This window comes from Onychostruthus taczanowskii, unplaced genomic scaffold, assembly GCF_017590055.1.
Source record: "Onychostruthus taczanowskii isolate IOZ18803 unplaced genomic scaffold, ASM1759005v1 scaffold19, whole genome shotgun sequence".
Lineage (NCBI taxonomy): Eukaryota > Metazoa > Chordata > Aves > Passeriformes > Passeridae > Onychostruthus > Onychostruthus taczanowskii.
In genome coordinates, this window is record NW_024499128.1 from 5001454 (window position 1) to 5022380 (window position 20927).

Sequence of the window (20927 nt, forward strand, 5' to 3'; positions counted from 1 at the left end):
AAGCATCAGTTTACAGCCTGCCAGCATCCCCCTCCTTCGCTTCCCAGGCTTCTCTCAGCTCCTTCCTGAAAACATTCTGTATAAAAAGAGTTCTGGGTCAAGCTGTGCATGTTCAATCTGTCTGTGCTGTTGAGGAAAGCAAACACACCACGTCAGAACATGCACACTCTCTCTTCCTTTCTAATGCTCCTGTCCCACTTCCTTTATTTTTTCCTTCCCGGTGAGATAACAGACCCAGAAGCTGAGGGAGCTGCTCGGGCAGTATCCTGTGTGACACACATTTAATGTGTTGCTGCTATGGATGTGTCTGGCTTCAAAGGCAGTTTAGGATTGCTGGGGGCATGAAAATCTACTGTGCTGAAAGACATGGTTGTAAAAATGGATGATGCATGTGTTAGCCCAGTTTAGCTGACAGGGACAGGCAGCAAACCCTCAGACCTCTAGGTGATACGGAGCAGATCAAAACTGAACTTCAGAATCATTTGTAGTGCAAAATTCATGCATTTTAAAACACATTAACATGTTGGGACCCAGTAAATATTATTAGTAAAGGTGAGATCATCTCACCAACAGTTACTGCCTGTTCCTGTGGAAAGGGATGGAATTCTTATAAAACAGCATCCACTGTCATCATGAAACACAGTCTGTGGGAAATCTGCCCTTGCCTGATACTGCTGCTTTTCCAGATGGAAAGCAAAGCTTGAAGCCAGCTTTATTGGATGACCTTGAACTAAAACTGTGGAAGTTGCTTCCACTTGTGATAGCTGTCTTGGGATGGTTATTTCTGCCATGTAGGTGATACTGAATGGCAGTTTTTTAATGTGTAGGGAATAGAAGATATTAAACATAAAACCCTATTAGGTTGCTTTAGGCAATTACTGAAAACATTTTACTCATTAAACTCTTTTTTTTAATCTGTAAAAATGCTATAAATATGATGGTGTATTTGCTTAATGTCTGTGTGGTTATTACATCACTAAACTAGTACTGTGCAGAGGCCAAATTCACCTCCACACTGGCTCAGAACTAAAATTGGTCATTGTACACTCACTACTCATTAGTAGATGACTCCCTCTTCTCCAGAGTACTCATAACATCTACATCATCCAAATTCTGCATAGTTCTATTCAGGATTTTAGACCATTTTACACCATTTTTTTGCTTTCTTGAAATCCCAGACCTTTTGTGTAGAAAAGTCTGCTGCAATTTGACTTTGCAGTCCCACTGCTTCTTTAGCTGTCCAGAGTACATCATTTATCCTTAGTTTGTTTTATTTTCTTGCTTCAAATCAGGCTTACTTTTTCTTTACTTGCCTTTTTAACCTCTATCCTTCTCCCAGTTTGCAATACCCCATAAATCTCTGTTGTCCTGCTGTGCTATTGATGTATCCCTTGCTGAGGTGGGACAGTCAGTAATGATCATTCTGGTGGGTGTTGGTGTAGTGGTAGAATCTCAAACTTAGGGCAAATTCATGGGGAAAATGTAAAGTCCATACTCCTTCCAAGAACAGCAGGACATCCACAGAGGTCAGACAGGAGTCTCACCTTTGTGCCAGCTGCAGTATGCACAGCACATTGGTATTTCACATACAGAAAGGTCTCTCTGCCTATTGCCTGCCTTAATGCAACCCCTGCAAAGGGAAACAACACCAAAGTACACAAGAACTGCTGAAGTGAGAGCTTAATTCCCTTGGTGATGAGAACCTTAAATAACCCAGCTTAGAAATCCCATGTTTTAATTTAAAATGAGTGCAGTAAATCTAGTAGACACAAAGTGGGAATATGAAACAAACAGTCTTGTAACTGAATGAACTCAGAAAGTAATGCTGCAAAGTAACAGAAAAATGTGTTCATGGAGTGTTCCATTCCTCAGGTGAGAAAAGGCAGCAGTAATTGCTATCTTTGTATGAACAGAGTTCATTTCAAATTTTAATTCTTTTTTGAACTAAATAACACTCTTAGAAGTGTCTCACTAATGTGACATCAACTCTGATTTCTCAGTGGCTTCATGCCTTGTGTGGCAACAGAGCCCTGCACTGAGCATCACCCTGGGGAGGGGTGGCAGGGAGGGATAGTGAGTGGAAGGAGATAAAACAGGCTGTCAGAGGTGTGAATAGCAGTGGTAACTCACTGCTTATATTATTGCTAAGCAGGAGTTCTGTCTTTTGCTTTCTTGGGTACTTTTGATTCTTTTACTGCTCCTTTTTTCCTTTGTACTGGATGTTATCTGTTTTCTGTCATCTCAGGCTAAGCAGGAATTACCTTAGGACTGTTTTCTTATGTGTTCAGCATCTGGTGCTTCTCTCTGAGTTTTGCACCTTGCTGTTACTGCAGTGTAAATAAGTAACACCAGCAAACCCAGGTTTTTGCTCATGAATAGAGCTGTTGTTGTTGTCAGTGTTTTCTGATAAGATCAGTCTTTTCATGGAAAGGAGCAATAAATCTTTTCTCCTTCACAGTTCTGAAAACTTAACAATACAGTTTCACTTATTGTGATTTCCTTCCTTTTTTTTTTTTTTTCTTCCTGATTGTATCTTGCTCTTGGAACATAGGATGGACTTGGGGAGGCTGTAGGGGAGGAGAAGGCAGTTGTGTGATGATACATATTATTCAATAAATATAAATGTCAGGTTGGCAGCTTCAGAAGAAAGGCACCAGTAGGAAAAGCACCAAGCCCAGCTGTGAGAGGGACACCATGGTTGTGCCACTGGTACAGCCTGGTGTGGCACAGGCTCTTCTGCATGGCAGGGTGAAGCTGTGGCTGGGTACTCTGAGCTTTGCCTCCCAAGCACATTGCAAATAACCAGAGTCCTCGAGGAAATACCCAGGAAACTGCAGGCTGTGAAATGGCACAGGGTGCTTTTGCAATGAAAGCTGTCAGATGGTCAAAGCTCAGGGTCTTTGAGATTGGGAACAGCATTTCTAGGGGAATGCCAAGGGTCTGGGAGCCCCCAAGGATGTCACTGTGCCTGCGAAGGTCCAGCTCTGCCAAGTCTCCCAGCTCCTCAAATGCAGGCCTGGAAGCCTCAAGAATGTGAGTTCAGGACAGAATTGCAAAGTTCTGCACTGTGCACTTTAAGCTAAAAGTGCAGAGATCAGCTCTCCCAGAGGAAGGAAAATGCCTTAGTTCAGTTTGGTCTCTCTGCAGACCCATCTCCTTTGCCCTGTTGGACACCAAACCCCAGAGGAAAACACCTTATACTTTCAATGTGTGGTTGTAAAAATGGTGCATTAAAATACTCTGAAAGGAAAAGCAATTTTTTTGTGGTGTATAATGATAAACTTAGGATTTGGAAAATATTTAATTAATTGTAAACTTCATAGTTGAGGTGTTTTTGTCTTAGAAATAATTTTCATTATTGTCTGTTGGATAGCTAGAAAAACAGTTCTTTAATAGAGAATTTTCTTTAAACAACATTTTCTACATGGAATATGTGTTGTGTTTGTCACAAAATGCTGTTATTAGAAGAAGCATCAGCTTTGATCTTTGACCTTGTCATTTTTAATGCAGAAATTTAGCACTGTGTTTCCAGATGTAACCTTTTATCCCAAACTGTTCTTCACTTCCCAGCTCTTGGCTACCTGTGCTCTGGTTTGCATGAGTGGAAGGCACAGGGGGTTGTCCCCTGAGACCCCCCCAGCCCATCAGGCACACGTGGCACTCACATATCCTGGCCCCCCTTTTGGACACCTGAGCTTCCTCCAGGCAAGGATGCTCTGCAGTAAAGTGTCCCTCTTGCCCTGTGCTATTTCACTGGTCCTCCTCACTTCTGCTATAAATAGGAGAGTAACCAATGAATTGAAAAGCCCTGGAAGGGACTGTCAGTGTTTGATTTTATACCAGAAACCTTTATATTCTTTTCTGCTGCAATAACAAATAGTTGCTTTTCTGGTTTTAAATATAAGAAAAGGTCAAACATGAAGGCAAATTAAGAAGGAAATGTATCATTGATTCTGCTGGAGACAATGCACAGCCAGACCTAGAGTTTCCTCCTTCCTGTGCCTAATATCCAAAAATAGAACTACCAGAGCAGTTCGAATGAACCAGGCTCTGTGCTTTTGTGGAGAATCTTCTGCATGCAAAGGGCTGATACTTGTGAATTGAAATCTGACTTCTCTACTGTTTATACGTTTTTAGACAAGTTAACTTAGTCAATTTTAGCCACATGGAGAAATATTCCCCTCCACAGTGGGGCAGTTTCAGGAAAACTCCTCTTGTTACTATTGATTCATAGCAGAATTTTGTAACTGCAGGGGAGATGGCCAAGCTCAAGAAATTGAGCAATGTCAGTGAAAATGAAAACCAGCCAGACTCTCCAGACACTCTTCTGAATTTATGTGAAATATACCTTTAATATTACCCTTCTGGGACTGAGAATTTCAAATGCCATCTTCAATTCTCTGAAACAATAGCTGAATTACATTACTGTGCAACTTGTGGTTCAGCAGCCTCTGTGCACTGTTCCTCCAGCAGAGAGCACTTTCAACAGGGAAAGTCACACTTCTTAAGCAGTGCAGGTTAATCCCAGGAGCTGAGATTTGGGAGCTGCCCTGCCAAGCAGGCTGATCAGCAATCTGCTCCCTCACTTGCCAGCTCTGTGTCCTGCAGCCCCAGCAGCACCAGGTGCTCAGCTAAATAACACTGTGATGAGCACACACCACAATGACTCACAACGTGTTCTGGATTCATTAAATGGTGCCTGTGATCTCACAGATTTATAATTAGGAGATTTAAGTAACTAAGCCAAGCTGGCAGGCACCAAAAGGAGTCAAATGGAGAAGAGGAGCATCAGGTGGAGGTCGGTCTCTTCTCCCACATAGCAAGCAACAAGGCAAGAGGAAATGGACTCAAATTGCACAGGGAAGGACTAGACTGGATATAAGGAAAAACGTTTTGACTGAAAGGGTGATGAGGAGTTGGAACAGGCTGCCCAGGGCAGTGGTGGGGTCACCATCCTGGAAGTGTTCAAAAGCCATGTGCATGTGGCACCTGGGGACGTGGTGCAGTGCTGAGGTAACTGTTGAACTCCTTTATCTTAGAGACATTAACTTAACAGTTCAGTGATTCTATACATTTATAGTGCTCTTGCAGTCCCAAGAACACTTTCACCATTGCAGATTCCCCACAGCTTTGGCAAAGCCATGAGAACACCTGCAGTACCCAAAGGCAGCCTCCACTGAAGTCCCTCGAGTCTGCAGCTTGACATCATCCCCATCTCTGTAGCAATTCTCTCTATTTCTACACCTCTCTTTCCTTCAATCCCCCAGATCTCTCCACCACTACTGGTTGGATTCAGGCTGCTCACTGGAGACACCACCAAGGAGGTGATCTTTCCATCTTTACATGGAGACCTCAGTTACAAATGGTGTCAGCTTGTGACTTAGCATGACACCTGATTCTCAGGCCAGCTCCTAGACTGGCACTACCAAAGCCTTCAGAAACTCCAACAATTACAAGCATTTTACTCCTGGGGCAGGAATGTATTAAAATAGAACTAAAAATAATCCAAGTGCCTGCAAACCCTCCTGGAAGAGAGGGGAGGAAACCAGCAAACCTGGTCTACTTTCCTTTTTTAACTTCAAGCACTTTAATCCAATAACAGAAAACAAGAAATCTCAGACCTCCTCTTATAGACGTGCTAAAGGGAGCACAGATCTATTTCTAGCTTTGAAATCATTCAGCAAAGGCAGAAGCTCTCTGGACCCACGGAACTGCTCTGCTCATCCTGAAATCAATGAAAATTATATTTGATGCTTATGTTGGTATTACTAATAGTTCTTACACTCAAATATGAAGCATTTGTCAGTCTTGTTGGCCATCTCTTTTTTTTTGGGTTGACCATTAAGGGGGGTGTTAAGTGATTTTTCTGTGAGCTTCCACTGGAATTTTTCCTTTTTTCCTATGCATGTCTCTAGATGGCATCTAGGTCTTACACTGGGAAATTCAGAAATTCAAATCTTCCTTGGCTGAGAAGAAGATAGAAAAATTCAGCTGTTGAAGAATAATTTCTACTGAAACAAAACAAAACAATTCTTTTGTGTCTGCTACAGAATGTCTCTTGTTTAAAAGCCCTGCCTCCCATTTTCTTGCAGAGCCTCTGAATGGGCCTAGGTCTTACACTGGGAAATTCAGATTTCTTCCTTGGCTGAGAAGAAGATAGAAAAATTCAGCTGTTGAAGAATAATTTCTACTGAAACAAAACAAAACAATTCCTTTGTGTCTGCTACAGAATGTCTCTTGTTTAAAAGCCCTGCCTCCCATTTTCTTGCAGAGCCTCTGAATGGGAGGGCTCTGCCTGCCCTGCTCCCCTCGGTGCAGATGGTGACAGCAGAGGTGACTCATGCTGTCACCTCACTGGAGCATGGCATGGCAATGACAGTGCTCAGGGCACTCTCCCCTGGTAGCTGGACCACAGGAACACAGAATGGGGCTGAGTCACTGTGCCAGGGCACTGCAGGCTCCCTGACCCACTTATTTTCCTGTCATTTTGTGCCATGTTTAGAAAATCTTCTGCTCCCACTGTTTAGTCATGATGAGGTTTGGTTTTTTGTTGTTTCTTTCTGTTGTTTCTTGTAGGTTGTGATGATATAGCTTGAAATACCATGAGAGAAAATACTAATGTGTGCTTGTGTGATATCTCCAAGCTTGCAGAGGGGGTTCTGCAATAAGCCAGCAAGAAAGAAAAGCAGAAGTGCAGCCAGCGTGTCAGGAATGCACAAAAGCACACTGAGGATCCATCCCCACTTCAATCCTATTGCAATTACTCCAGGAATGGATTTGGGCTCCTAACCAGAGAAATGTTTTGTCATACTCATAACTCATGTGTTTAGGGTACCTGGGCAGACATTTAAAGCTCAGCTCTGGAGGAAAAACTGCCATGTTGTAACTGCTGTTTGCTTCACTGGTGTTTTTTCTACAATGTGGAAAATGTTTTCACAGGACTGGAAAGAATGTACCAACTCTTCCAGAGAAGAGAAAGAACCTGTGTATGTTAGGGGACCCAAAGGAATTTTTTTTCCTGTACTCTGCAGATTGCTGCTTTCCTTAAGATTTCCAGAAGCACTTTTTACTTCCTAAAGAGGTCTGACAGTAATACCAAGATGCTCTCAGTCAAGCCCTGCTGACCATCCAGCTTCCAAATGAGAAATACACTGGGATTTTTTTTTTTTTTCAGAAGCAGCATTAACTTCTTCTAGGACTCCTGTAACTACTCACATATAACATCCAGAGCATAAGGGGGAAAAGAAGGGAACATTCATAATGCCAGTACAGATTGAATGGCCTTCCAAGAGATTTCCTTTCCAGGAGTTCCTCTTCTTCCCTTTCCTTCAAGGGCAGCAAGGCAACTCTTGCCCAGGGCAGCTCCTGTTGCCCTGCATTCAGTATTATTTGCCAGCAGATGTGGGATGTGCTTTATAGTTACCAGGAACCATAGATCCTGCTTTCACTAAGTCAGATAGATGAAGCTTTGGCATGGTCCCATATGTCCTTCAGCCCTCCCTTTCATCATTTAACCTCTTTTTTTATTACTTTTTTCCTAATCAGCACTGTGGAGTGGATGAAACACAAAGGCTGTTTGGCACAGATGGGAGGAAAGATGTTCCATGTGCTTAAGGGGATTGGTGCAGATGGTAGGTTCAGTTTTTGTCCATCAGCACAATGCACCAACCTGCAGAACTGGGACTCTGGAGAGGTCATCTGACTTATGATTTTTGGAATTCATGTGGTCACAGAGCTGTTACAGACCTAAAGCGCTTTGGCCACGGATTTACTTCTCTGCTGTGTTTTACAAGGCAGGAACAAAGTTTAGTTCTCAGGAAAAAGAGATGCTAAAAATATACATGGAATACCAGCTACATGCTCTGTAGTCAGACTGAAAACCAGCCAAGATAATGGGGAGAAAGTGCAACTGAAGTTGCACCATGTGGTCAGTACCTTTGCCACAAGTTAGGCACAAGGACTGTAGGGACTACTGAACAGGAATGATCTTGCTCACTTGGAATATACTGCTGATGGTATTTTAAATTCCTGAAAATCCTCAGAGAAGAGCAGTGCCATTAGCTTCTTGGAGTTCCTCAGTGAGGGCAGGGAGCCAAACTGATATAGTGAAGTATTTTAATTAGTGTATTTCAGAGCTTCTCAGAATGAAGCCAAATCTTCTGAATCAGAAAAAAAAATCCTCTCTGTCTATCACAGATATCTCTTTTGTAGAAACTCACTGTTCTCTTTACCAGTTGAGAGCGTGGCCTGATATCACTTGAATACAGCAGTTCAATATTGAACAGTTCTTGCCAAGAAACTGTCATCTTTGTCAGGCATGGTCATCTCAGTCAAATGTACCAACATGACACCCAAAGTGCATGAACACGGAATGGATAAGGAGCTGTGAGCCTTGCTCACATCCCAGCACGTTTTGAATACTCTCCTGGGAGGACAGCATTTAAGGTTAATTGATAAAAGTAATTCCAGTGCCACTTAGTGTGATGGATCTCAAGAGTAAAGCAGGCTTTGCTTGTGAGGAGAGTGAATAATATGGAGAGCCTAAGTCAGAATATTCATCAGGAAAAAACATCTCTGCCTCCAAGTGTGCTAAACACACAGAGCAAAGGGCCATGCTCTAGTCCTGAGGCAAACATGCTGATCTTCCCAATAAAACCAGGGCTTACAAGGCAGATGGGCAGTGAAAGAGCAGATCCCAGTGGAAGTGACAGCGGTACACAAAGAAGGAAAAGAGGTCAGCAATAAAGATTATTAGGAGAGGTATTTCATGGTTGTATTTTGGGAGGAGAGGGGTAAAAAGGCAGCAGGAATAGCTGTCATAGCACGGTGAAAGTGGCAGAACAGGCAAGACGGAGTTAAGCCAAGCAGCAAACCACAGAAGGATCACCATGTTTTACTGACAAGAGCAAAGCAGCTGAGGGACAGCCCCCTGCAGAGACCTGCATGCTGGCAGAGGCGGAGGGGAGAATAAAAGCTCTTGGGTTGTGATTAAAGTATTATTTGTGCCAGAAACACCTACTTTTTCCACTCCTCACTTAATGCAATAATTTGGCTGCGTTGTCCTTTGGGGGCTCCCTCTCACACACTCAATCCCTCAGCCTTGCTGTGCTGAAATGGCGCGGTGACAGCCCCTGCTCCGGCCGCACTTGAGCTGCTCCGGGTGCTCCGGCAGCAGCCAGTCCCCCCCTCAGGCCCAGGACGGTGAAAAACAGAGCTCCGACATGCAGGGAGAGCATTGGTGAGATCCAAGCTGAGAATGTACAATTAATCACACAGGCTGGGTTTTGTGCTCTTCAGGGGGTGATCTCAAAATGAAAGCCCCAGATGCTGCCCTTGGAGCCAGCAGCCGAGCCTTGGCTGCCGCTGTGGCCGAGGCACTGGAGGAAACTGTGCCAGGAAGGTAATGCTGGAGGCTGCTGCCTTCCCGGGGAGTGATTCAGTGGCAGCTCTCAGGAGAAGCAGCAGTTTCAAGGAGAACTGAAGGTGCAGTTTCTGCTAAAGTTAGTTTTCTTTATTTAAACTGTCTTCTGTGTCTTACCATTAATGGACTTTCTGCACATATCAAGGATTTGAAGCATTTAACATCAATCATGGAGGATATTCACCCAAGACAAAAAACATCAGAAACAGATAAATACCAAATTATGTCAGTTTCCAGATCTCTGGTGTTAGAGGTGAATTATGAGTAGGGTCACAAAGAAAGCTGGTGGCAGAATATAAACCTTGCCCTGGCTGTGCCAAATAATCTGTCACCCTCTGCCGCCCCTTGCCAGGCTCTCTGCTGCTCTTGCTCTCTCCCTGGTGAAAACTCTGGCTGCACTAAGTGCAGTGTGGCTCACCTGTCTTTTCCCAGGACCATTATGGAGACAGGTGTCCACTCCAGAAAGTCCTCTGATGTTCAAGAAAGTAAAATCTGAAATTATCCACAGTGACAGGTATGAACCTACACACAAATTAGAGCCAGTAAGACAAGTAACCAAGGGCTCAATGGGCATTTAGGATTAAATACTCTTTGCCTTCTGTTAAACTTGCTGAGCTAAGAGTGTCAGGATCCCCTTTCAGGCTGACAGGTCCCAGGCAAGGCCAGGGCCATGCACTCAGCTGAGACCTGGCCAATCCATCAACCGAGTGGGGTTTGCATGTCTGACCGTGCTTTTTCTGTTTCTGCAGGATGGATGACATCCAGCTGTGCAAAGACATTATGAACCTTAAGCAGGAGCTGCAGAGTTTGGTAGCAATCCCAGGTAATGGCTGTCTCCACCCAGTATTAGGATAACACCTGTGCTGACACCATCCCCACCCATGCATCACCCACCCAACAATCAGAATCTCCTCCCCCCAAGGTGGAGTTTCATATCTCTTTCCTCTGCTCCTCATTTTTAATTCCCATTTTCCTGCCCATCTCTGATCTCCGTCTCAAAATTTCTTTTCATGCTGTATTTCACTGCTCCCATGGCAGCAACCCTGCAAATATCACTCAAACAAGGAGCACATTCCTTATTTCTTGCACTCCCTTGGCAATCTCAAGGGAACCAAGTGGCACAGAGATTGTCAGTAGAAAAGACAAGTGCTGAGATACCAGAGATAAAAGAGGGAGAGGATTTATAACCATCACTGTGAATGTGATTGATTTTTTCCTTGCTACACCAATCCATTATCACACCTGTAGTTAAATCTACCTTCTAGGATCAAGAAGAACAGATTTCTACAAAAAGCAAGGCCCAAAACTCTGTTTTATGTTTTGCCATAAATCTCAGCAAATTCAGTGTTTGAAGGAGGGACAGAGCTGTGGGCAGCTCTGCAGTCCTTGGCTCAGAATTCCAGCTGCCATCAGTGAGGAATTCCACTTTCCTACAGCCTTGCCATTTTAGATGATCCACAACAGCCCTACTCTGTTCAAGGAAAAAAGATACAGATCCTGCAAAACAGCAGCTGCAGCAGGCCATTCACACCACACATTCCTGCACAGCCTCCAGCACCCTGCAGAAATAATTTGCTTAACTGCTCCTGCTTTACTATTAAGTCCAAGTTTTGACTATCCTTTGGTTATCATCATTTTTCCTCCTCACATTTTATTGTGCAACTTTGAAGGACAACTTTGTCCTCAGAAAGGAGAGAGAAGGGCATTTGTGACATAGGAAAGAGATCTACCCTGAAACCACCCACTTTTAGCTGTCGAAGAACTTTGCCACATTTTGCACCTAACAGAAAGAGATTAATAATATTTCTTACTTTTTCTTTCCTTATGCTTCTTATAGAGGTCACATTTTGTATTTTTAATAATAACACTCTTGGTTCATTATTCGTTCAAATGGAAAGGATTACAGATCCCTGAAAGTATCTGTGATTGATGCCCCTTGCCTCACTTTTCTGATCTGCAAGCTTTCCTGTCCTGTGAACTAACAGATAGGGTTAATCAGCTTTCATTCTTTTGGTGTTTCTGCTGTTTGGGTTTTTTTTTTATCTTTTAGAAGTGATTTTCCAGTCTCAAGGCCTCAAGCAGAGACCCACAGACAGCAGTTTCTCCTTGGAACTTCACAAATCTCAGCAACTTCAGAATCCAAGAGGGGCAGTTCCAGCAGCAGCAGCTCCAGGCAGGGTCACAAGAGCTGGCACTAAGTGCTGACACAGCATGTGCCTGACCTAGAGAAACACTTTCCAGAAATGGATTCATTCATGGATCTCCACCACCATTTTCCTGTAAGAACACAGATTTGTATAGAGAGCTGCTCTTTGGTTTCAGTAGACACAGTTTAGCCAATTTCAGTAGATGTGGAATCAGTCTTTTAGTACACAGAATATGTAGTAGTTTGCCACATATATTTTTAGTTGACAGTTTCCTGAAGGATATAATGGGGGAGCACATCTCAATTTAGGAAAAGGATAGAATGAAAGGAAGTAGAAAGTAGCTTCTATCTTCAGAAGTGAGGAGAGTCCCTGCTCTTTAGCCACAATAGACAAAGCAGGAAAAAGCAGTCACCTCTAAGTGTTCTCTTTTTAAAATCTGTACTAAAACCAATTGTTTTCAAGTGTCTGATTAATTTAGCTATTTAAAGTGTCTTATAACTTAAATCAGCAGACATAACACAGCTCAGATGCACCAGACTGCAGCTCACTCTCCCTCCCCCATCTCTCACTGTTCTGAGTTGTGCAGGTCCTGCTGCCCAAAGCACAAAATCTTGATTTAATACAAAGTATCTTCAGAGCTGCTCAAAATTTTCAGCTTCTCAGAGAAATACATGAGCTTGGATTTGCCTCTGGCTTTCTCGTCTCTGCTGCACTTGCAAGATTTGAAGAGTTCTTTCTTAAATACATTTGCTTTATAGCCTGAAAGGACAGTTCTGTAATCTCTAACATTTATGACTTTTAGTTTGTGACAGACACATCTTTCATGCCACAAAAATTGTTGTTTACAGACAACCTAGCCATTCCAGACTGGCCAATTAACAAGGACATATATGAATTACTCAGATTTTTGAAGTACGGGGAAAATAAACTTGCATTTATTTTTCCGTGTTTTACAATTGCTGCTGTTGGTGGGGATTTGCAGCTCACCTGCCTTGTCAGAGCAGAAAAAAAGGAAAATAAACTTGCATTTATTTTTCCATGTTTTACAATTGCTGCTATGGTGGGGATTTGCAGCTCACCTGCCTTGTCAGAGCAGAAAAAACAGTGCTGTTTTCAACAGCCAAAGCTGTCTTGAAACACACAGAAATAGTTCCTTTTGGTGTGATCTCCTTTCCCCTGAGGTCAAATGGAGTTTGTACATTGGATTTTAACAAAGCATCTGGAACTATTTTCTTGCCAAAGCTCTGAAAAAAAAATTCCAAGCAATGTCTTGCAGAGTCATAGAGTATTGAAAGCAAGCTTAGCAAAGCCCACAGAGCCTTCAGACCATTAAAAGCTGATCAGAGTCAACAGCAGCAAGTGAGGAGAGCAAAGAGGCAGTGACCCAGCTTGCTGGGGTTTTGGTGACTCAGCCTGGAAAACCATTGACTTCAATCAGCAGCTGATTCTCAGACAGCTGCAACGTCCTACACCACCCCCTCACCTCCCCAGAGCCCAAAGTAACACAGTCTTTTCTCTCTTTTTGACCAGAAAAAGAAAAAACAAAGATGGAGAAGCAAAGAGAAGATGAACTGATTCAGAAGATTCATCGACTGGTACAAAAAAGAGATTTTCTTGTAGATGATGCAGAGGTGGAGAGATTACGGTGAGAGCCAAGAGCAACTGAACTTATTTAGTGGCATTCCACAAGCCTAATAATACAATAGATTAAGTGACAAAATTTAAATCAACATTAATGGGAGAGAATTGGTCCTTCAAAACAACTTACTAAGTTAAAAGCCTCCTCTCCTTTCTATAGGAAAACCATTAAAATTAGATTGCTCTAATTCTGTGGCTCTTTATCCCATTAATGATTCAGTCGTCTCATGAATATCAGTGAGCTTTGGTCTTCCTACCAGAAACAGTCTGGGCATTTACCATTTAAAATAAAAGGATTTATGCTGCTACCAGGGAATTCTCTTGGGATAAAAAGTAGACATGAAATGGAATTCTACAAGGGGCATATTTGTAGACATCTAAAATCTTCCTTTTGAAATTATTCATGTTGTCAGGTTGATTCCCATCTTGTCACAGCAAAACAACCCAAACAACAACAAAAAACCCCAAACCAGCTAAAAAGCAGTCAGCTTTTAGCTGGTGACCTGACCCTGAGCCATGGGCAGGTTCTGAAGGGTTTCATCTCCATGGCTTAGCCCAAAGTTGCCAAGAAAGTTGTAGGCTTCCTCCAGAGTTCACTTCCAGCACGCAACTCCAATCTTCTGTTTGAGACCAACACTCTACAGAGTCAGTTTTGCTCTTACTTCCCCCTCTTTCAGTAGTAAAGACCCAATCCATTTATCCAAAATGACAATATCTCCTCCAACACATTGAAATTCTGGGCAAGCAGGGAGAGGATTTGGCAAAGCTTTTGCCAGTCCTGCAGCTGATCAAAGAGAGCTGGGCAGAGGCAGCATCTGACAAGGAGCCTGAGCTAGAACTGAACCCAGAGCTCTCACTGAGCCCCCTGAGCAAATCACAAAAGCCTCAGCAGCAGCTTTCATTTAGGCAAATATTTTGCTTTTTAATAAGTGGCAAAATTAAATGTTTCTGAAAATAGCAAAGAAATTAATTGTTTACTAGTGACTTGATCCTAGCTACACCACTTTTGCTGTCCCATTTACAGAGAAAACTGTCATTCCTCTAACATCTATTTTCCTTCCTTCCACCAGGGAAAAAGAAGAAGACAGAGAGATGGCTGAGTTCCTTCGCACCAAGTTAAAACCCATCGACAAAGCAACACAGTCTCCTACCAGTGAGTTCCTAATCATTAAGAAAAAAACAAGGAAAAACTCCAAAGACAACTGATTATAAGAGCATTTCACAGGGCAGCCTCTGGCAAAAGCTAGGTGAAGCTAGCAAGAAACAACTAGATCACCTAGAAACAACTCAGGGTGTCAGCAACTGCTGGCCACTTGGACTTCAGATACCAAATTACCCCTAAAAACAGAATTTCTGTCATAAAACTGAATTTCTGTCACCTATGGTCACTTCAGAACTGCTCTGTATGTTTTAAATATGCAAAGTATATTTGTATACACAGTGCCACAAGCTGCATTTCTAAGCCGTTAGATTTCTATTAATAATTTTCCTATCTGTTTCTACAAAAATAATGGAGAAAAACCTCTTCAGGTCCATGCTGGAATACCTGAAACAAAGTTCACCTGTTTTACTGCAGTCAAGATGGAAACTAGAGGAAAAAACTGCAAACTTCCACAGCTGACCCACATTTCTTACATATTACCATCAGAAATAGGCTTTTGAACCACCCCAACCCAAATCATTTGTAGGCAGAATGGAACCACACTGGTTTCTGAGAGACAAATTGGATTCCATGATGCCTCAGAAGCTTTTAGCTGCAACTTTCAAACAGAACAGTCACAGCCACAGCAGGAGCTCTAGAAGTTCACAGATTGATTTTGCCCTGTCTCAGAATGAGCTCTCAGGCAGAGCCAAGTGAGAGCAGTGCCCTTCTTAGAGAGGTCCACCAGCTGAAGAGGTTTGTACCAAACATTCTGCCCTTTGGCACAGATCAAGATCTTGCTCAAGAGTTCCCAGAGGGACTGGAATGACCTTGAAGTTCAAGGTTGAGAAGAGACATTTTAAGATGCATCACTAATTATTTATACCCCCTTAGTCACAGGGAGCATGACTCATCTTTCTTGTTTGTTTACTTTCTCATTGCTTTTAAATGCAGTTTTAAAGATAAAAATATTCTTTTCACCCTGAAAAATGAAAACCTACCTTTATCTTGTTCCCTTAATTACAACATCCAAGCCAATGAGAGAATAAATTCTAGCAATACTTTTGTTCTTCAGCTCCTTTCCTTGTTGGGAGCTAAACAGTGAAATTACTTTGTGAAAGGACCCATGGCTGTGAAAAGGGACACCTGCCTTGAACCAGATGCAAGTTTCCCCTCCCTTTGAGATGTATGGATTCTTTAGCTCCTCTTAACACCCTTCCCTGAAGAGATAAGACTTTCTGAGTTCAAACCAGGTATCAGCTCTGTCACCACCAAAATGTATTGTTCAAACAGGAGCTAAAAAATTCAGGGTGGGTGGAGAGAGGGCAGGAAAGGTTTGCACCCTTTAAGGCAGAAGTAGGAAGGAAGAGTTTGAGCAGCTCTTGGTTCTAATGGTGTCCTGTTTTGAACATTGCAGGCAGCCCAGCAGAAAAGAAGGCAGAACCTCCTCCAAGCAAGCCCACCATTGCCAAGGCAGGATTGGCAATTATTAAAGATTGTTGTGGGGCCACACAGTGCAACATCATGTAGAGAGAGCCCTGGGCTTCCCACCCTGCTTGTCTTTTCAGTGTTTCCATTGAGTGGAACTGGATGGTGAGGGGAACCAGCAGCATCCTGCTGAGGGAGGCAAGAGCAGCTGCACAAGTGTAATCTATGGACTGGACAATGGCAGGTTCTTCACTGTTGCATGGATCACTCTACACGCATGCCTAAAAACAAAAGAAATCTATTTAGTGGCTGTCCAGGGACCAGAGGAGATCAGCAGTAGAGTCAACAAAAAGCACCCCCGTGATACAGGTGAATGAAAAGGGGCTATATTTAATCCAGTATGGTGTAAACCAGCAATTTTAATAGGTTATAACTTCAGAAGAATGTGTTGTACACTTTCCCCCCCGTGACAAACTGCACTCAAACATCGCCAAATTCTCCAATTTTGGCTACTTTTCAGAACAAAAGCCACAAGTAGCAATGCTATATATAGCACAACTGACAGAGGAAGCAACTGTAGGGTAACTGATGTTGCATACAAAATACCAAACTTGTGTGATGTTCAACTACTTTGCTGTGGAGTTTCATTTCAAATTCTTCCTAAAGAATGAGAACAGTGACAAGGATGCTGCAAGTAGCTACAGATTTTTATATCCCACATGATATCCGAGTTACTCAAGTCAAATTAATATTGCTTGCACCAGGGGAAATAAATCCCTGGCAAAGCTTTAGCAAAGCACAGCTACAGTAATCTGCAAGTTGATGATGCAGTCCAAGGTTGTGTCACTTCTGTTTTAGATCTCCAGCTCCCGTGAAGTAAGAGAAATATTCACCCAGGGTTTTGTCCATTTTTACAAGCTACATGCAGCAGGAGATTACACATCACTGAGAGGTTGCTGGGAGAAGAACACAAGGCAAAATTTAACTGATATTGAAACCATGCTTAAAACAAGTATTAATTGTATATTTTGTGACCACAAGAAATATAAACTATCCATAAAAAAGCATAGGAAGACACAAGGCACCCAAGACAAATTGGCCACGAGACAAATATACAAATACAGAAGTAGGTATTTGTGGCAGGAAAATCACATTCTGTATAAAATGGGTTTAAAATTAAGGGAAATGCAGAAATACTTGTCTGTTTTTCACCATTAAGTGTGTTTCTGGTCTCTATGCAGATTAAGCTTGTGGAATCTAATATCTTTATATTAGCTGTCAGTAGCTGGTTTGTCTGTGTGATGGTATTCCATATAAATGTACTGTGATAGGTGTAAATAGTAAAATAAACGTACATGGATCTAGTGTGACAATCTCAGGCTTAGAAATAACAAAAGATAGCAAAAAGTTCCTAAAATAACGTTTTGCAAGAGGAACTTCCATTTTGTGAAGCCAGCTAAGTGAAGTGTGTGCTTATATACCAAGGAACAACAGTATAGGAAAGGAGAAAAAATTAACAGCAGTTACCCCAAAAGGATAAACAGTTATTTTTTTAGACAGAAAAAGTATCTTATTAATGTTGAAGGCAATAGACACCATCTAAAGTAACTCAGACTATCCTCATACAAATAAAACCTAATCCCTAGCACTGACTGATTTGATGAAAAACACTTTCATTTCCAGAATAATTTCAGTATTGCAGACTCACTTGAGAAAAAGAACTGACGTCACTAAGTACCTTAAGTTTTACGGATCAAAGAGGAAAAAACACAAAAGGTTTCCACTGAGACATGAAGCACTTTAATCACTTTGACCAAAGATGCAGGAAAGAGAACAAAGGCTGACTCTCATGTATGATTATTGTATCCTTGTTGAGACACACAACAAACACCACACTGAGCTCTGTAGCTGTCACAATCTGTACCTGGTGTGGGTCACTCTGCAGGGCACCTGTGTACATTTACAGTTATGGGGAAAACTGCTTTTAGGGGAGAAAATACACACTGGAGGGAAAGAAACACCCATTGGCTCCTGTAAAATTCCACAGGCTCTTGCTGGTACCCAGTTAAGACATCAGGAATTGCCAGAATCTAAGGCAAGAGGCAAATATTCAGTGTCATTAATGAAGGCAAATGGGAGTCAGGGAAGAAGCTGTAGAGAAGCACCAAACTTTAAACCTTAGGAGCACCAGCTGTGAATGCCACTAATAAAGGTTCCAGAAGGACTTTGCATGTTTAATTCCTGAGGTGACTTCTGCACACGAGTGTTTAACCCAGGCTGTGCTGATGAGAGGGGTGATCCCTACAGGCTGCACAAAATCCACCTGGCAATAAAGTGAAGTGAGTGCAGTGTAGGTTTCCATGAACAAATTTCATTAGCAAGAAACAGTTAAACAATCCTGGGAAGCAACATTCATGACCAGGCTACAGAGCAATCTCCTTTAATTAAAACCAGGAAGAAAAACAGCAAGTCGGAATGTGCAATATTCTTGCAGTTAAGCACTGGCAGCCAGTGCCCCAAAGGGACCTGAACTCCAGCAGTGTTAATGAGAGTGAACTTCGTTTTCAGAAGTTCTAGCTTGCCTCAGCTGGAAGGTTTTCTGTATGCCAGTTTTTGTTTTTAATTAGCAAATTTCTGTGTTTATTTGGGTGGGTTTGAAGAGCTTGCCTGCAGTGCACAATTGGTTCCTTCTGAAGTGGGTCAGTGATGCTGCTTAGCAATAAAGTCCTGGAGTTTAATTTAGACTGTAAGGTCAGATTCTCAACTGTGTTCAACACTGGTTTAGTGTTGCCTGCCTAGAACACAGCAGAGCCCTTATGGCTGATGTCAAAGTTAATGGCTGCAATTAAACAAACTAAACTTAGGAAGGAATTAAGTGTAAAAATCTTGACCCTTATTTTTAAAAGCCAGACAAAATCACTGAATATCCCAGGAACAAATAGGGGCTTTTTAACTGCAGTGATCCTGTGAGCACAACACATGATACAATCCCCATATATAAAATCAGCAGAGTATCAGACAAGTATCTTTAGGTGACTATATGGAGTAACTGGCATCATTTCAGAGTTGATTTTCAGCTATCAGTCATTGTCAGCAGAGAGGGACATTGATGGAAGCACCCGGTATCTCTTCTGGAAATCCTGGCTATTTATCACTTCAGAAAGAAGGCAAGGCATTGGAAAAGGAATAGTGTGTGCAAGAATGTGTAAGGTGGATTTGACACACTCTGGTAAACATGACTGTGTTCAGGAAAGGATCTTGGTCTACTGAGAAAAACAAAAGTGCTGAAGTGCTATTTGTACAAATCACCAATTCCACCAGCAAATGGTTCTCTTGCACCTTCCCCTAGACCTACTGAATCTCTTCCAAGTTAAACATGTTTCCAAATAAACTAAGCTGCTGTGTTATACTAAGCCTTTGTTTCTTCCTGTTACTGAGGGAAGAGTTGGCTGTGGAGTGGAATGGGATGCAGTTCTTGTGCTGCTACACTTCTCAAAAAGAATAAGGTTACTGTTCTGCACAAAAGGAGTAATGCTGAGGGGTAAGTTTGAGATGCTACTGAAATAAAAGATTTTCTCACTGATAAAGAAAACCCACCAAAAAAGCCAATTTCATTATGCTCTAAGATGACTTTGAAACCTCACTACAGCCCAGAGCCTGCACAGATTAGAGACAGTTCCCAGCCCTACACTGAGAATGTAAGGGTCCCAACTCATCTGAGTATCAGAACTGCCATGCCAAGAGGGCCCTGGTGTTACTGAATTGAACAAAAAGTCTTCCTTCACCCCAGCACAAATGCTACCATTGTTACCAAAGTGCATCTTGTTTCACATGATCCCATCCATCCTATAAACAGCCAGGCAAGCAGGCTGCTTTCAAACAGGATCATACCAAAAATTTCACCCAAAGGCCAAAACTTCCTGTCCCTTGTTCACACAACACTTCACTGGAATCCTGAGAGCAGCTGAGCCTGGATCCTCACAGCCCCAGCAGCAACGCTGTCTCAGAGAGGAGTGAGGAGGTGTCTCACAGGAGATCTCCCCTCACATCCAATTCTGCTTTCTTGTTTCTTAATGAGAGGCAGTTTTGTGCAACAACACTTCATGGGAGACTGAAAGAATTCCGTAAGACACCAAGAGGTGTTTGAGCTGATACCTGAACAGTGAATCTCATCAGTTACAGAGGTCAGTGGATTTTAACAGGCTTGACCACAAAACCAGAGGAGATGACTGCAGCTACTATCAAGTTTCTTGCAGCCAATTACCTCATCCCAGCTACACCAAGAGAAGAGTTTGTTTTTCTCCTTCATGACACAGGCAGGATGCAATCCTTCACTTTTGAATCAATAACTGATGTGAAACTTGAGCCATGGCATGACATAAATAGTGCTTTGACAGCCATGTCAAAACGTGCTCAAGTAACACCCTGAAGTGGCATTTCAGGAATTTCTAGTGAAATGGCATTCTCTCTTTAGATCAATCTGCTTTCTGTAGCATACATATACCACCACAATCCATTTTAATAATCACATGAATTAGGATTTGTTTTCTGTCTTTATCCACCTAAGTAATACTAAACAAAAACAGTCATACAGGAAGGAATACAGCATTTAAAGTGATGCTTACTAGGAAAATGCTATTAACAGGAGTTAAACCATAGCTCACCATGCAACTAGTCTGTCCTGTTACTTTATGGCAAGCAAAATAAGCCATATTAATTTTAGAAAAAAAATGAAAGCTATTTCCATCACCACTTTTTTACTAACTTCAAACAGATGGCTTAACATAAAATGAGAATAAAAGTAAGAATGTTTGCAGCACAAAACCAAAGCAGCATTTAAAATCAAACTCCTCTTTTGAAGGTAATTACATACCAGGTGCTATGAGGGATTTTACTCATTCATTTACTTAAAAACATTCACAACTACTGAAAAATGAAATTACAGAGTGGTGATTACACGGTTTGTGGTGCTGCTCTAGGAAGTTTTATAAACCACCTGTTACTCCTTTCAAAGAGGAATATTCCATTACTTCCAAGAGGGATATTACATTGTTTATTAAGAATTTCCCACTAAGTTTTTTAGGTAGTTACTTTAAAATTGTTTAGTGAACAAGTACTCTGTAAAGTCAAGTGATTGCTTATCTGCAACAGG

At 42.1% G+C, this 20927-nt stretch overlaps 2 protein-coding genes across 2 annotated transcripts in view; one reads left to right on the top strand and one right to left on the bottom strand.

Annotated features, from left to right (window-relative positions):
* Positions 1-15901, top strand: part of BMERB1 (bMERB domain containing 1) — a 43113-nt gene extending 27212 nt beyond the window's left edge. Inside the window, exons 3-6 of the mRNA XM_041401416.1 lie at positions 10171-10244; positions 13099-13213; positions 14277-14359; positions 15765-15901. Of these exons, the coding sequence (XP_041257350.1) occupies positions 10171-10244; positions 13099-13213; positions 14277-14359; positions 15765-15877 (385 nt within the window). The 3' untranslated portion in view covers positions 15878-15901. The remainder of the gene's footprint in view (positions 1-10170; positions 10245-13098; positions 13214-14276; positions 14360-15764) is intronic.
* Positions 15902-15905: 4 nt separating this feature from the next.
* The window catches only part of MARF1 (meiosis regulator and mRNA stability factor 1), a 30672-nt gene continuing 25650 nt past the window's right edge, over positions 15906-20927 (bottom strand). Inside the window, exon 27 of the mRNA XM_041401414.1 lies at positions 15906-16056. Within this exon, the coding sequence (XP_041257348.1) occupies positions 16040-16056 (17 nt within the window). The 3' untranslated portion in view covers positions 15906-16039. The remainder of the gene's footprint in view (positions 16057-20927) is intronic.